At 52.5% G+C, this 15,134-nt stretch overlaps 1 protein-coding gene across 1 annotated transcript in view; it reads right to left on the bottom strand.

Annotated features, from left to right (window-relative positions):
• Positions 1-15,134, bottom strand: part of LOC140392452 (coiled-coil domain-containing protein 172-like) — a 138,101-nt gene that overhangs the window by 30,975 nt on the left and 91,992 nt on the right. The window contains exon 5 of the mRNA XM_072477703.1: positions 6,394-6,496. Within this exon, the coding sequence (XP_072333804.1) occupies positions 6,394-6,496 (103 nt within the window). The remainder of the gene's footprint in view (positions 1-6,393; positions 6,497-15,134) is intronic.

Raw genomic sequence — 15,134 nt, 5'->3', positions numbered from 1 at the left:
AGCTCATCCTTGTCCCGGTCATGTGTGCCTGTGCAGTACCTTAAACTGTATGAGGCTGAGCCTCACACACGAAGAGGAAGAGTTCACCCTCCCTAGGGCATCTGCCCACGTCACCTCTTCGATCTCCTCTCCCAACTCCTCCTCCCACTTACCTTTCAACTCCACCACCGAGGCCTCCTCCTCCTCCTGCATCACCTGGTGCGTTTCCGAGATCTTCCCCACTCCCACCCACTCCCCTGAGAGCACCCTGTCCTGTACTGTGTGTGGCAGTAGCCGCGGGAATTCCACCACCTGCCGTCTGGCAAACACCCTTACCTGTAAGTACCTGAAGGTGTTCCCCATGGGGAGCCCGTACTTCTCCTCCAGCTCACCCAAGCTCACGAACTTCCCGTCCACAAACAGGTCCCCCACGCCATTCATATCCCTGCCCTGTGCCACCCCAAAAACCCTCCACATGTTCTTCCTGGGGTGAACCGGTGGTTCCCCTGTAATGGGGTCCACGCCGAGGCCCCAACTTCTCCCCTATGCCGCCTCCACTGCTCCCAAATTTTGAGGGCCGCCACCACCACCGGGCTCGTGGTATACCTCCTTGGAGGGAGCGGCAGCGGCGCCGTTGCCAGCGCCCCCAGACTCGTGCCCACACAGGACGTCGTCTCCAGCCTCTTCCATGCAGCCCCCTCCCCCTCCATCACCCCCAATGTGCACCATCGTCGCATTGGCGGCCCAGTAGCACCCACAGAGGTTGGGCAGCGCCAGCCCCCCCATCTCTACTGCGCTCCAGAAACACCCTTCTCACCCTCGGAGTCCCTCGCGCCCACACAAACCCCATTATACTCCTGTTAACCCGCCTAAAGAAGGCCTTCGGGATAAACACGGGGAGGCACTGGAACAGGAACAAAAACCTTGGGAGCACCGTCATTTTGATTGACTGCACCCTACCCGCCAAGGACAGCGGCAATGCGTCCCACCTCTTGAACTCCTCCTCCATTTGCTCAACCATCCTTGTAAAGTTAAGCCGATGCAGGGCCCCCCAGCTCCTGGCCACCTGGACCCTCAAATATCTGAAGCTCCTCTCCGCCCTTTTTAGTGGGAGCTCACCAATCCCCCTCTCCTGGTCCCCTAGCTGAACTACAAACAGCTCGCTCTTCCCCATATTGAGCTTGTACCCCGAAAAGTCCCCGAATTCCCTAAGGATCCTCATTACCTCTGGCATTCCTCCCACCGGGTCCGCCACATACAGCAGCAGGTCGTCCGCATAAAGCGACACCCTGTGCTCCTCCCCACCCCGCGCCAACCCCCTCCAGTTCCTCGACTCTCTCAGTGCCATAGCCAGGGGTTCAATCGCCAGTGCGAAGAGCAGGGGGGACAGGGGACACCCCTGTCTCGTCCCTCGGTGCAACCGAAAGTACTCGGACCTCCTCCTATTTCTGGCCACACTCGCCATCGGGACCTCATACAACAGCCTAACCCACCTGACAAACCCCTCCCCAAATCCGAACCTCTTCAGCACCTCCCACAGGTACCCCCACTCTACCCTATCGAAGGCTTTCTCAGCGTCCATCGCCACCACTATCTCCGACTCCCCCACCATCACCGGCATCATGATAACGTTCAAAAGCCTCCGCACATTCGCGTTCAACTGTCTCCCCTTCACAAACCCCGTCTGGTCTTCATGGATGATCTGCGGCACACAATCCTCAATCCTCGTGGCTAAGACCTTCGCCAGCACCTTGGCATCTACATTTAGCAAGGAAATCGGTCTGTAAGACCCACATTGCAGGGGATCCTTGTCCCGCTTCAGGATCAAGATCAGTGCCCGGGACATCGTCGGAGTAAAGCCCCCCCCTCCCTTGCCTCATTAAAGGTCCTAACTAACAGCGGACCCAACAGGTCCATATATTTTTTATAGAACTCGACCAGGAAACCGTCCGGCCCCGGTGCCTTCCCCGCCTGCATGCTTCCTATCCCTTTGATCAGCTCCTCGAGCCCAATCGGGGCCCCCAGTCCCGCCACCAGTCCCTCGTCCACCTTTGGAAACCTCAATTGGTCCAGGAAACGGCCCATCCCTTCCTCCTCCCATGGGGGCTCGGATCGGTACAATTCCTCGTAGAAGTCCCTGAAGACCCCATTGATGCCAACCCCACTCTGCACCACGCTCCCTCCCCAGTCCTTAACTCCCCCGATCTCCCTAGCTGTGTACCGCGTCCGAAGCTGATGCGCCAGCATCTGGCTTGCCTTTTCCCCATACTCGTAGACCGCCCCCAGGGCCTTCCTCCACTGCACCTCCGCCTTCCTGGTGGTCACCAGGTCGAATTCGGCCTGGAGGCTGCGCCTCTTCCTCAACAATCCCTCCTCAGGCTCTTCCGCATACCTCCTGTCTACCCTCACCATCTCCCCCACCAGCCTCTCCCTCTCCCCCCGCTCCCTCCGCTCCTTGTGGGCCCTAATGGAGATCAGCTCTCCCCTCACCACCGCCTTCAGTGCCTCCCATACCATCCCCACCCAGACCTCCCCGTTGTCGTTGGTCTCCAAGTACCTCTCTATACTTCCTCGGACCCACTCGCTCAGCTCCTCGTCCGCCAACAGCCCCACCTCGAAGCGCCACAGCGGGCGCTGGTCCCTCTCCTCCCCCATCTCCAAATCCACCCAATGCGGGGCGTGGTCCGAAATGGCTATTGCCGAATACTCGGTATCCTCTACTCTCGCTATCAGCACCCTACTCAAAATGAAAAAGTCGATTCGAGAATAAGCCTCATGGACATGTGAGAAGAATGAGAATTCCCTAGCCCCCGGCCTTGCAAATCTCCAAGGGTCCACCCCTCCCATTTGGTCCATAAATCCCCTCAACACTCTAGCCGCCGCCGGCTTCCTACCCGTCCTAGACCTGGAGCGATCCGGTGCCGGATCCAACACTGTGTTAAAGTCTCCCCCCATTATCAGGCCCCCCACTTCCAAGTCTGGGATCCGACCCAACATACGCTGCATAAAACCCGCATAATCCCAGTTCGGAGCATATACATTGACCAGTACCACCCTCTCTCCCTGCAACTTACCACTTACCATTATGTACCTACCGCCATTATCTGCCACAATGCTCGACGCCTCGAACGACACCTTCTTTCCCACCAAGATCGCCACCCCTCGATTTTTGGCATCTAGACCCGAGTGAAACACCTGACCTACCCACCCTTTCCTCAGTCTTACCTGGTCTGCCACCTTCAGGTGTGTCTCCTGGAGCATAACCACATCCGCCTTGAGCCCCTTCAGGTGCGCGAACATGCGGGCCCGCTTAACCGGCCCATTCAGTCCTCTTACATTCCAGGTTATCAGCCGGATCAGGGGGCTACCCGCCCCCCTCCCCCCCGCCGACTAGCCATGACCCCTCCTCGGCCAGCCATGCACCCGCACCCCACACCCGGCCCGTTCGCCACAGCGGCATACCCCCGTCTCGACCGCCCCCACTCGCTCCAGCTCCTCCTTGACCTTAGCAGCAGCAACTCGATTCCCCCCCCCCCCCCCCACCCTCCCCCGGCTAGGACCCATCCTAGCTGGTTTACTCCATTGCACTTCCGCAAGTCAGCTGACTCCTGCTGACCCCGGCCACTCCCGCCTCCCCTTCAACTCCTCCCATTGTGTGGCACACCCTCCTCTCCCGCTCCCCATCCACAGGCTCGCCCCCTCCCCTCTCCGTTCTAAGCGTGGTAAACAATCCTCGCTTCCCGGCCCCGGCCCACCCCCCCCCCCAGTCTTCGACGCGGGAAAAAAGCCCGCGCTCTCCACCTACCAGGCCCCGCCACCAACCAAAACAGTGCCCAACCCGCCCCATCCACCCTCCCCAACCCGAAAGAGAAAAACACAGAGAAAAAGAAACCCAAAACCATGCAAAGCCCCCCTCCCTCCCCCCCACAGAACAAAAAATAGGCATAACATATCCACCGCAGTCCCCAATCGCCCATCCCGACCCATAGTCTGTGTCCAGCTTCTCGGCCTGAACAAAGGCCCACGCCTCCTCTGGAGACTCAAAATAATGGTGCCGGTCCTTGTAGGTAACCCACAGTCGCGCCGGCTGCAACATGCCAAACTTCATCCCCTTCCTGTGCAGCACTGCCTTCGCTCGATTGTACCCAGCCCTCCTCTTTGCCACCTCTGCACTCCAGTCCTGGTATATCCGAACCTCCGCGTTCTCCCACCTGCTGCTCCTCTCCTTCTTGGCCCACCTGAGCACACACTCCCGATCGACGAACCGATGGAACCGCACCAGCACCGCCCATGAAGGCTCGTTAGCCTTGGGCCTCCTCGCCAATACTCTATGGGCCCCTTCCAGCTCCAGGGGCCCCTGGAAGGACCCCACTCCCATCAGCGAGTTCAACATGGTGACTACATAGGCCCCCACATCCGGCCCCTCCAGCCCCTCCGGGAGGCCCAGAATCCGCAGATTCTTCCGCCTCGACCGATTCTCCATCTCCTCGAACCGTTCCTGCCATTTCTTGTTGAGCGCCTCGTGCGCCTCCACCTTTACCGCCAGGCCTAAGATCTCGCCCTCATTGTCAGAGATCTTTTGTCGAGCCTCTCGGATTGCCACCCCCTGGGCCGTCTGTGTCTCCAGCAGCTTAACAATAGAAGCCTTCATTGGCTCTAGCAGGTCCGTTTTAATCTCTCTGAGGCAGCGCTGGATACCCTCCTGTTGCTCCTCCGCCCACTGCCTCCACGCTGCCTGGTCTCTGCCCGCCGCCATTTTGTCCTTCTTCCCTCCCTTCTTCGGGTCCACCACCACCTTTTTTGTCGCCCCGCTCCTAGTTAAAGCCATATACCGACGGGGAGCTATTATTAACTCCTTCCCACACCGGAAACGTCGAAAAAGTGCCCTTGGGGGCCCTGAAAAGAGACCAAAAGTCCGTTTTTGCGGGAGCCGCCGAAAGTGTGACTTAGCTCCGCATAGCCGCAACCGGAAGTCTCGAGAGGGAATCCTTTTGGCAGTGTTCGCTTCACCAATCTGCCCCCAAAAGTCTGTGGAAACTCCTGAAAAAGGTCTGAGAGTCCGTTCCAGACGGGAGCTGCCGAATGCGCGACCTACTCCTCCATGGCCGCCACAGGAAGCCTAGTCCCCGCTTCTTCAATGGCCTTGGTAGATTTTTTCACAGTTGTTCCCTCTGCTGCTAGAATTCACCTTTAATAAAGGCCCTCAAGTCAGCTTGCAGCCTTTAAACTTGCCCTTCCCCCGCTTGCATTCTGGAAGAGGCCCCTGTCTCCCCTGCAGCTACAGCCAAATCTTTTACTGTTTCTGCTGGGTCTGGTAACCAAGAAACATACCATTCCTGGGGGACACTGTCGGGGCAATGTTGCAGTCTTCTTCCCACACCGGGAAATGTCGAACAAATGCCGTTGGGGGCCCTGTAAAGAGCCCAAAGTCCGTTCCAAGCTGGACCTACCGAACATGCGATCTAGCTCTGCATAGCCGCACCCGGAAGTTCGGGACTCTGGATTACTAGTTCAGTGACAATACTAGTACGCCACTGACTTCCAGATGATTGGGGACAGGGCAGGGTGGCACCCGGGCACACCCAGCCTGGCACTCTGGCAGTGCCACTCTGGCACTGTCAGGCTGCTTTGGTAGCACTGCCAGGGTGGCTGTGCCAGGATTCCAGGTTAGCACTGCCAGGGATTGGGCCCACAGGGGCCTTTACCAGGCGGAGGGGGTCGTTCTGGGGACATCCCCGAGGTTGGGGAGGGGGAGATTTAAAACAGTGGGGGGGGGGGGGAAGAGACTGGGGCAGCCAGACAAAATGGCACCGCAATCTATGAGGAGCCTTTCCTGCTGGGCTCGCAAGCAGGAAATGACTCTAAGTGCAGCCTTGGCAGAGAGAAACTCTCCAAGGTCAAAAAAACGGCAATGTACCGTTGAATAGCAGGGTTTTTCTCGGCACTGCAGCCACAGGGAAACACCCCGTTGAATGCGCCCAAAACTGGACATGATTTTTTTCCCCGATTAAATCGTGCCCTTTGTCTGTTTGACAGGCAATGCCAGAAATCTTCCATAGAAACTGAGATCAAGAAACTTCTACCTAACAACATTCTGGAGGCACCTTCAACATTGACGACGCAGTTCAAGAGGGCCTAATGCTACTTTCTGAAAGGCAACTAGGGATAGACAATAAATACCTTGCTTCGCCAACAATACCTACATATGGCATAGCAGCATTCCCAAGAACAAATTCTAAAAAAAGGGCACAGCAATAATTTATTAATGGGCTTCAAAAAAAAACGTGTTATTTCTTATAAGAAAAGGGAACCTCTTGCACTAGTGAGAACATTTGTTAATTATTTTTTACAAAAAACCTCAATCAGGAGAAGAAAACTAAAAAAATACATGTAATTAACCCTAAGTTTGCTAACCTTACATATTCATGGTGTGTCTGTGGTTTTTGACAAATTTTTACTTTTTCATCTTCTAAGGCTTTGGTGTTAAAAATAACTGTGGTCAGTTCATCTTCAAGACCTGAAAAAAAAAAATCAGGGTAATTCTCATCTTCACAGACAAGGTAGTAATCTGGCAAAACAGAAATGATCTCCATAGTATAATTTAATATTCTCAGTAGTCTGAAAGGAACAGAAGACAGAAATTCAGAGCCAATGTGGCCTTGAGTGCAACAAGCAGTGCTGTGAGTTCGAGCAGTTGGTTGCAGGAGGCAATACCAATCAACCTTAATCTTAAGCAATAGTCCAATTATGTCTGATCACTCCCAATGCACTTCAAAATGTCCTGGCCTTTCGCGATTGGAGGGTAACCTCTTGCTACTCAACTCGGTTTTGTTTGCTTCATTTACACAGTTATCCAATTGCATAACAATCACTCTAGCTGAGGCTAACTCCCAACTTTTCTGGACTTTCATTGTGTGCTGATCTCTTCTAGCTAGGGATATTTTCTAAGTTCTATATTCAAATTTATGCTGAATAATTTATAATATCCAAATCATTTTGTCAATCTTGTTTGTTGACACTAAATTGACTTTATTCTTCTTTTATCAATGTAGAAATTCTTCACTATTGTACAGAGGTTAGTGTCACTTTGCTGGGGCGTAATACACTTCAGGGGACTTCCAGCGCAACCCACAGGATAATCTATTAGGAAAAGGGGGCGGGAGTCTCTCACCACGGTGCGGGGCCGGAAATCGCCACGACTGGCGTGTATCGCGCCACGCCGCCCCGACGCCAGTCCGCCCATTCTCCGGACAACGGAGAATCGGCGCCATTGGCACCGGCACGGCGCCGGTCGGGGGCCGCTCTACGGGGCCCCCCTAGCGATTCTCTGCCCGGGATTGGCTGAGCGGCCGTACAAAAAAACCTGAGTCCCACCGGCGTCGCTCTAACCTGGTCTTACCTGGCGGGACCTCGCCGTTAATGGGGGCCTCTGCTGTGGCCTGGCCTGCGATCGGGGCCCACCGATTGGCGGGCCGGCCTCTCGGGCATGGGGCCTCTTTTGTTCCACGCCAGCCCCAGCAGCCCTAAGCCATGTTGCGTCGGGGCCGGTGCGAAGGGAGCCACTGCGCATGCGCGCAATCACGCCGGTCCCACTGTGTATGCGCGCGTTGGCGCCTCCCTACTGTGAATGTGCAGACCCGCGGCTCCCACCTGACACCGGGATCGGCAGCTGGAGCGGCGTGGGTTGCTCCAGTGCCGTGCTGGCCCTCTTTATGGGTCAGAATCATTGATCCTGAGGCCATGTTGACGCCGTCGAGAAACGCGACGGCGTTTACAACGACGTCAACACTTAGCCTCAGGGTCAGAGAATCCTGCCCAGGGCATCTGAATGAGCAATCCCTACTTTCACTGGAAGTCTGTGAATGGATGCTATCTTGATATCACAGAACCCAACATGTCACCATCAGAGCTGAAGTGATGCCAAAATAAAAGGTTTGGACAGTGCAGCTCTAAGAAACATATTCATACATCACTTTGAAAACAGCAAGCGCAAACATGTCAGATGGAATGCAAAATAGTATTTTTTAAAGGGACAGACACTCCAATGGTACAAATCTCTGCTATTGCAGAATTCTGGATATTGTCATGGACAGAGATCGTGCTTATTCTATTCTGTAACCATCTACTTTTTATATACGGCCGCTCAGCCAATCCCGGGCAGAGAATCGCTAGGGGGGCCCCGTAGAGCGGCCCCCGACCGGCGCCATGCCGGTGCCAATGGCGCCGATTCTCCGCTGTCCGGAGAATGGGCGGACTAGCGTCGGGGCGGCGTGGCGCGATACACGCCAGTCGTGGCGATTTCCGGCCCCGCACAAGTGATCTTACCATCAGACTGGTGTGCCCAATTTAAATCTTTTCCAGCAGCAAGGTTTTGTGAATTTAAAAATAAAGTGACTTGTTATCACATTCTCACCCAAGATGCTTGAACACAATGTTTCACAGATACTATCACACACACAAAGAATAAGATAGAGGTGAGGGAAGAAACAATGAGCTATAATTTCCAATTAATGACAGAAAGAGATGGTCGAAAGAATTGGAAATTAATGTACACCTACCTGCTTTTGAAAACTGCGCTGCATCTACTGATGGCTGGAGATACTTTGGGATTGCAACAAAAGAGTCCTCACAGGTCCAAGGGCAGTCTAGCTATGGTGGATTCAAGAAGGCCACATCTCCCTTTTTCTCCTGCAGCAACTGCTGTAAAGCGGTTCAGTTTAAAGGACCCAGTGAAATTGATCGGCCAGAGAGGATAAGTGTCTAAGGTAGGTCTTTAGCATTTGGCCAGTTGAAATATGGTGGGAAGGTCCACGGTCTACGGTGTGCAGGGCGGGGAGGGGGGTTGGGGGACGGATTGGGGTAAGGCTAGGTTGTCGGAGGTCAGGGGTGGGGGTGTTTGAGGTCAGGATGTAGAGGCTGGGGTACTCAGAGTTCGGAAGGTGGTCCAGAGATTGGGGCTGGGGATTTGCGAGGTTTGAGGTTCGGATGTCATGGGGTGGAGAGATTGGGGGAGGTTTGGCTGGTGCTCTTCAGTCAGAGGGGGGGTTAGCACGGGCCCGTGGATTTGAGGGGTACTTGGGTGGGCCGGGGCATTGGGGAATACGGTGGTGAGGGCATAGTCAGGGTGTGGGCGGAGTCCCATGGAGTGGCCAGTCTGGGTGTTTACAACAGGTACCCAGAAGTTAGAACAGCTTTTAATTCTTCAAACCATTATTGTAACTATTAGCCCAGTGGAATCATCCTTGGTTTACAATTTAAATTGCATTTTCGGATGCTCCACACTACAGGGCAATTGTCCAGAGGAAGTCAGCACTTCTGGGCAACTGCCGTGCAAATCCTTACCTGTAAAGGTCCGACAGGGATTCTCAGGCACATCTTTGGGGTACACCTAAATCCGACGCTGGGGTCCTCGTAGGTTAGGGCCCAGTACAATTACAAGCTGAAGTTTCTTATGTTAAGATCCCAATTGATGTTATAACTGGGCGGAAAAATCCCCGAATGGAACCCTGACCGTAAGCGGGACTCTCCGTTGGCCGGATCCTCCGCTTCGCCGGCAGTGCAGTCACGCCCACAGATTTCCCAACGGCGTGGGGTGTCATGTGAGAGTACCTTTAAGAAATGGGTGTTTATGAATGGGTGTGTATATAAATATCTGTAGTGAGAGTATCTTTAAGAAATGGGTGTTTATTACTGCAATTATGTCAGAGAGTGGGTGGAGCTGGGCTGTCTGTCAGCTTTTTACTTTCGTTTTAGGCTGTTGCTGCAGGGTGTGTTTTAGTTTTGTTTTCAGAGCTGGATAGCTGCAATCACAGCCAGAAGGTGTATGATTCTCTCGCTGTAATACAAAGACTGTAAATCGATCCTTTGGTGATTTAAAACTAATAACTGCTCTCAGTAGTGACTTTAACCTGATATGCTTCTGTTAAAGGTTTTGTTTTTAAGTCTTATGGGTGTTAAAAGGGCAGCTTAAGGATTACGTAGTGTTGTATTCTTTGGGGGTTGTATTTGAATTAATGGTTGCTAAGATGTTCACTGTATGTTTCAAAAAGGTTAACTTGAGTTCATAGAATAAACATTGTTTATATAAAAGGGGCTGTTTAGCACAGGGCTAAATCACTGGCTTTGAAAGCAGACCAAGGCAGGCCAGCAGCACGGTTCGATTCCCGTAACAGCCTCCCCGAACAGGTGCCGGAATGTGGCGACTAGGGGCTTTTCACAGTAACTTCATTTGAAGCCTACTTGTGACAATAAGCGATTTTCATTTCATTTTCATTTTTCATTTCATTTCATTGTTTTGCTTTAAAAAATACTTTTCCATTTCTGCTGTACCACTACTGTAGAGTGGGCCGTGTGCTCCCCATACCACAATCTATTAAAAGTTGTGGGTCAGGTGAATTCCATAATACACTTTGGGGTTCTCTAAACCCTGGCCCATAACAGGGGGTTTGCTCCATGTCAGATTCCGAAGAATTGACATCTCATCACCTTTCTCATCTTCCTATCCTTCAGATGGGCGATCTCTGGGCATGATTTCTTCCCCTTCCAGTTGTATGCCCTTTGCTGTGCAACATTGTAGCACACCACTACTATTCAGGACCCCTGTTGCAGGGAAATAGTGTAGAGTTCCACCTCAGTGGTCAAGGCTCTGCGCTCCTCCTTTTGTCAACAGTATAAACCCATCACATTTCTACCTTTCTCCATCTCCGAAGAAGAATCATATTGAACCCGAACCGTTAACTCTTTCTCTCTCCACAGATGCTGCCGGACCTGCTGAGTTTTTCCAACACTTTCTGTTTATTGAAGATTTTAAGCTGATGGTCGTATGCATGCAAGGAAAACTGTGCAGTTAATGGAACCCTGGTGGAAGTCTTCCATGCATGTGAAATCGCAGTGCTTTTGACTTGCTTCACTGAAGGGGTACATGTCCCAAGCTGTCAACTTGTAGCTGCTGAGCTCTTTCAGAGATGTAGCTGTCATGGATGCTCTCAATGAACCAGACACATACCTGCAGGACGCACTTGGCTTTGTCGCAGATGATCTGGACATTTAGGGGGTGGAATCCTTTGTGTTTTATGAAGAGGCACCATGATGCCATGGAAAATGGAGAGCCATGTGACCTCAAAGTTTATGTGACCTCCCTGATGCATATATATATTGCAGACTGGGAAATGCCACAAAGGTCACCAATGCGATCCTGAAACAAGCCACTAACATAGGAGATCAGGGCAGCTACCACGTTCAGGGTGACAGACAGTGGGTGACTTTCAAGCCCATGTGGCAACAACTCTTGTGTAACCTGGGAAAAGGTGGGTGACCATCCGCCAGGACACCCACCTTCTCCTCCTGCACTGGTTCTCACCCATCTGCAGGTAATTCATCCGCCTCGGTACACTTTGGCCTGGTACTGTCACCTCTGAGCGAAAACTCTGTGTTGTGCAGCCTCATGCAGCTGAGTAGTGTGCTGTCTTCCTGCTGCTGGACATTGATACTGGCATTGTCTCCCCTTCCCCACGGTCAGTATGATGGCAACCAACTCCACAGGCTCCATGATTGTATATTTGCTGTAATTGAAAAAGAGGAAACATAATGTAAGCACTGAGGATTCCTGTCAATGTCCTGGCCTATTGCCTGCTCAAACCATGGAGCATCCCACCGATGGCCAGTCTCTGTTGTGATCGCCTTCTCACTGAGATCCACTCCCTGACTCTCACCCACATGGACCCACATGAGCCTCTCCCAACTCAAGTGTGACAGATGGGCATCTACCTTTGGACGCCCTCAGGACTCTACAAGGGTGAGAACATAAGGCCCATGAGTTAAATGAAGGGTCCTGTGTGCAATCATCGGGAGGGGGAGTGGAATCATTGTGGAAAGCGTTAATTTGTGAACTCCGATCAGTGGCAGAATCATACATCACACAACTAACTAACTGGGCACAATTAGCTCCTCATGGGTGAGCTGATTACTGTCATGCCTCCAGATTAAATTGGCTCATACAAACCTTGCATTTTGTGGAAAGCTGAAAAGAAGAAGTCATATTCGACTCGGAAAGTTAGCTCTGGGCGTGATTTAATGGCTACTTTGGGCGACGGCATGGATTTGTGTGTGTTGGTTAAATCACAGGAGAGGCCAAAATTGGGAACCGCACTCGGTTCGTGATCAAACCGGCTCGCTCCCGTTGAAGGGCTCTGGATCCCGCTTAGACGTGGCGAGACACCAATTAAGGGGATCATTAACGAGATGCAAGCCCAATCTAACGGACCCCTGGGAACTAACCAGCTTCCCAGCGAGAGGTCACGCAAGTGCTGTTTAGCACTCCACTTTGAAAACAGGAATAGCTGTTGAGCGGATTGGAGGAGGTGAGTAGTCATTTTCATTTTCGGGAATGCAGCCCAGGGGTACTGCAGCTGCTTCCCAGTGCTCGGAGTGGGTGGGGAATTCCCAGGGGGAACATGAGCCAGGTCTGGGTGCTGGGTCCCATCTGTCGGGAGTTGCCTATGGGCTGGGGAGTGAGGGGGCTCAGTGTCTGCGGGTCCTAAACGCCATCCTCCAATAATGTGTATACCCATTACAGGGGGAATTACAGATGCTGCCTGTCTGACCCACCAAATACTTCCCAGTCAGGGCCCTGTTCATGGATATATGCTGAAGGTCACTTTCACTCCTGCTGAATGTGAGCGCCTTTGGCTGCACAGCTGAAGATTATTGCTAATAAGGAATTGGCATTATTAGTTATGTGAGTACTTCACAGCTCCCAAGTATCTGCAGTTTTTGCTGATTGCTCCTGCTTCTGACTGCAATGCCTGAACGTCTATTATTTGCTGCTGCCTCTTCTGCTTCTGTGGCCTGGAATTAGCAAAGGAAGGATGTAAGCTGGCCTATTACCAGTCCTGGGGTGAGGGAAGGTGTGCTATTTCACTCTTTTGCTGTGCTCTATGTCAGTGTGACTTTCTGGTATGATTATTCCTGCCAATGAGAGCCTGCTGCTGGGAGCTGCAGCCGGGAGGGGGACAGAGGCAGAGTGAATGCTGCTCCAACAACCTGGAAGATGTGTATCTGTTTGCTGCACCTGTTTTCCTTCTGCGGCCTGGAGCAAGGAAAGGGAGCGAGTACGATGTCTTACTGCCGGTGCTGGAGAAGGGGTGGCAGAACAATTTGGCTGATCAGCTTGCTGGAAGGTTGCTGAAGAACTGCTTTGCAGCTTGCTGGTGACTTTATTGTACCATTGACTGTTCAATGTTTAATGTGTGGAAGCTGTGTTTGCTCGCTACCATCTCTTTTGCTTCTGAGGCCTGGAGCAAGGAAAAGAAGGAAGTCAGATGACCTGCTGCCAGTGCTGGAGGAAGGGTAGAGTGATGGCCTAATTCAACTGAGCAATCTGCTGAAGGGTATTGAAGAACTGCTCTTGCAGATTATTGATGCCTTTATCGTATTGCTGACTGTTCGATGTTTAGTGTCTGGAAGCCGTGTGTTTACTTGCTACTGCCACTTTTACTTCTGTGGCCTGGAGCAAGGATAGATAGGATGTCAGGTGACCTGATGCCGGTGCTGAAGGAGTGGAAGGGTGGCAGCCCGATTCAACTGAGCAACTTAATGAAGGTCTTGTAGACATACTTTTGCAAATCGTTGGTGAGTCTATTGAACTGTTTAATGTCTGGAAGCCATGTGGATTGCTGGTGGCTTCATTGTATTGTTGACCGTTCAATATTTAAGGTCCGGAAACCGTGTATTTGCTATTGCACTGTTGTTTAGGGGCTGGTTTAGCACAGGGCTAAATCATTGGCTTTGAAAGCAGACCAAGGCAGGCCAGCAGCACAGTTCAATTCCCGTACCAGCCTGCCCGAACAGGCACCGGAATGTGGCGACTAGGGGCTTTTCACAGTAACTTCATTTGAAGCCTACTTGTGACAATAAGCGATTTTCATTTCATTTTTCATTTAATGCCTGGTTCTCGTCTGATGCTGCCTCTCTTGCTTCTGTGGCTTGGAGCAAGGGGATGAGTGGCAGTAATATGACCTGCCGATATTCTGTATCGAAAAGATGCTTGTGTATATGGCACGGTGCCTTTTCCCTGTTTGTTTTGTTCTTTTTGTATAAAGGTATTGTTGACAGTTTAATAAAGAAAATATTTTCAAGTGCATTCTCGTGGGTACATATGCCATGTCTCAGATGAATTTTATTGCATCGCATTCTGATCAGTCTTGGACAATTTGCCTGAACCCTGGGGGCGCCAAAGCCGCAGAGGTGGCAGCCAACAATTAAGCACCCAAGGGCTGGGATTCAGCACTGGGGATATCTCTGCAACCAGAGGGTGAGTGTGTAGATCAGGGGAGAGCACATCCCCGAGAGTTCCCAGCAGTGGTCTGGGGACTGGGGTCTAGGGCCTCCTGGGGGTGGCCGGGGGTGAGTGTGCAAGCCAGAGTCCTCTAGAACAACTAGCTCAGTGGATGGCACTCGGACAGAAGATGGGACACGTAGAATTTGAGGGTCCCGGGGTGCAAGCCCTAATTGTCGGTCTCTCTCCTTCTCCAATTCCTTACAGCAGCCAAGACAGAGGGTGTTGTCGACCCCGCAGCGGCAACCCTCGAGGTGCTGGTGGCAGCCCAGGCGGCCAGTTGCCGGAGGAGGTGGCAGCAACATCGACGCAGGCTCCAGATGGCATCACATGCAGACCTGGTTGCCCATCATGCCAGACGAGTGGGACGCTGGTGATGCCCCAAGGTGTACAGGCATTGTTAGTTATTCGAGGAGATGTCGGACAGCAAGTGTCGGACGAGCCTCTGTCTCAGCAAGGAGATGGTGTGGCCCCTGTGCCATGTTCTAGTGGACGTGGCATCCCGTGGAGGAAGACACCCGCTTGCAAGTAGCCAAGATGGTCACCGCAGCCATGAACATTTATGCAATGGGTTCATCCCAGGGCTCGAGCGGGGACTTGTACAGCATTTCGCAAGCTGCATCCGTGAAGTCATGGATGCCCTGGCAGTTGACTATATCACCCTTGAGCTGGACGAAGCCCATTAAGATGACCGGGTAGCAGGATCCTCCGCCATCGCCAGGATACCCCATGTCCAGGGGGCACGCATGTCGTCTTGCGCACACCGGGTAACCAGAGTGCCCTTCATTAACAGGAAGGGATTCCACTCCCTGAACATTCA

This window comes from Scyliorhinus torazame, chromosome 16, assembly GCF_047496885.1.
Source record: "Scyliorhinus torazame isolate Kashiwa2021f chromosome 16, sScyTor2.1, whole genome shotgun sequence".
Taxonomy (NCBI): Eukaryota; Metazoa; Chordata; class Chondrichthyes; order Carcharhiniformes; family Scyliorhinidae; genus Scyliorhinus; species Scyliorhinus torazame.
This window is presented reverse-complemented; position numbering and strand designations above follow the sequence as displayed.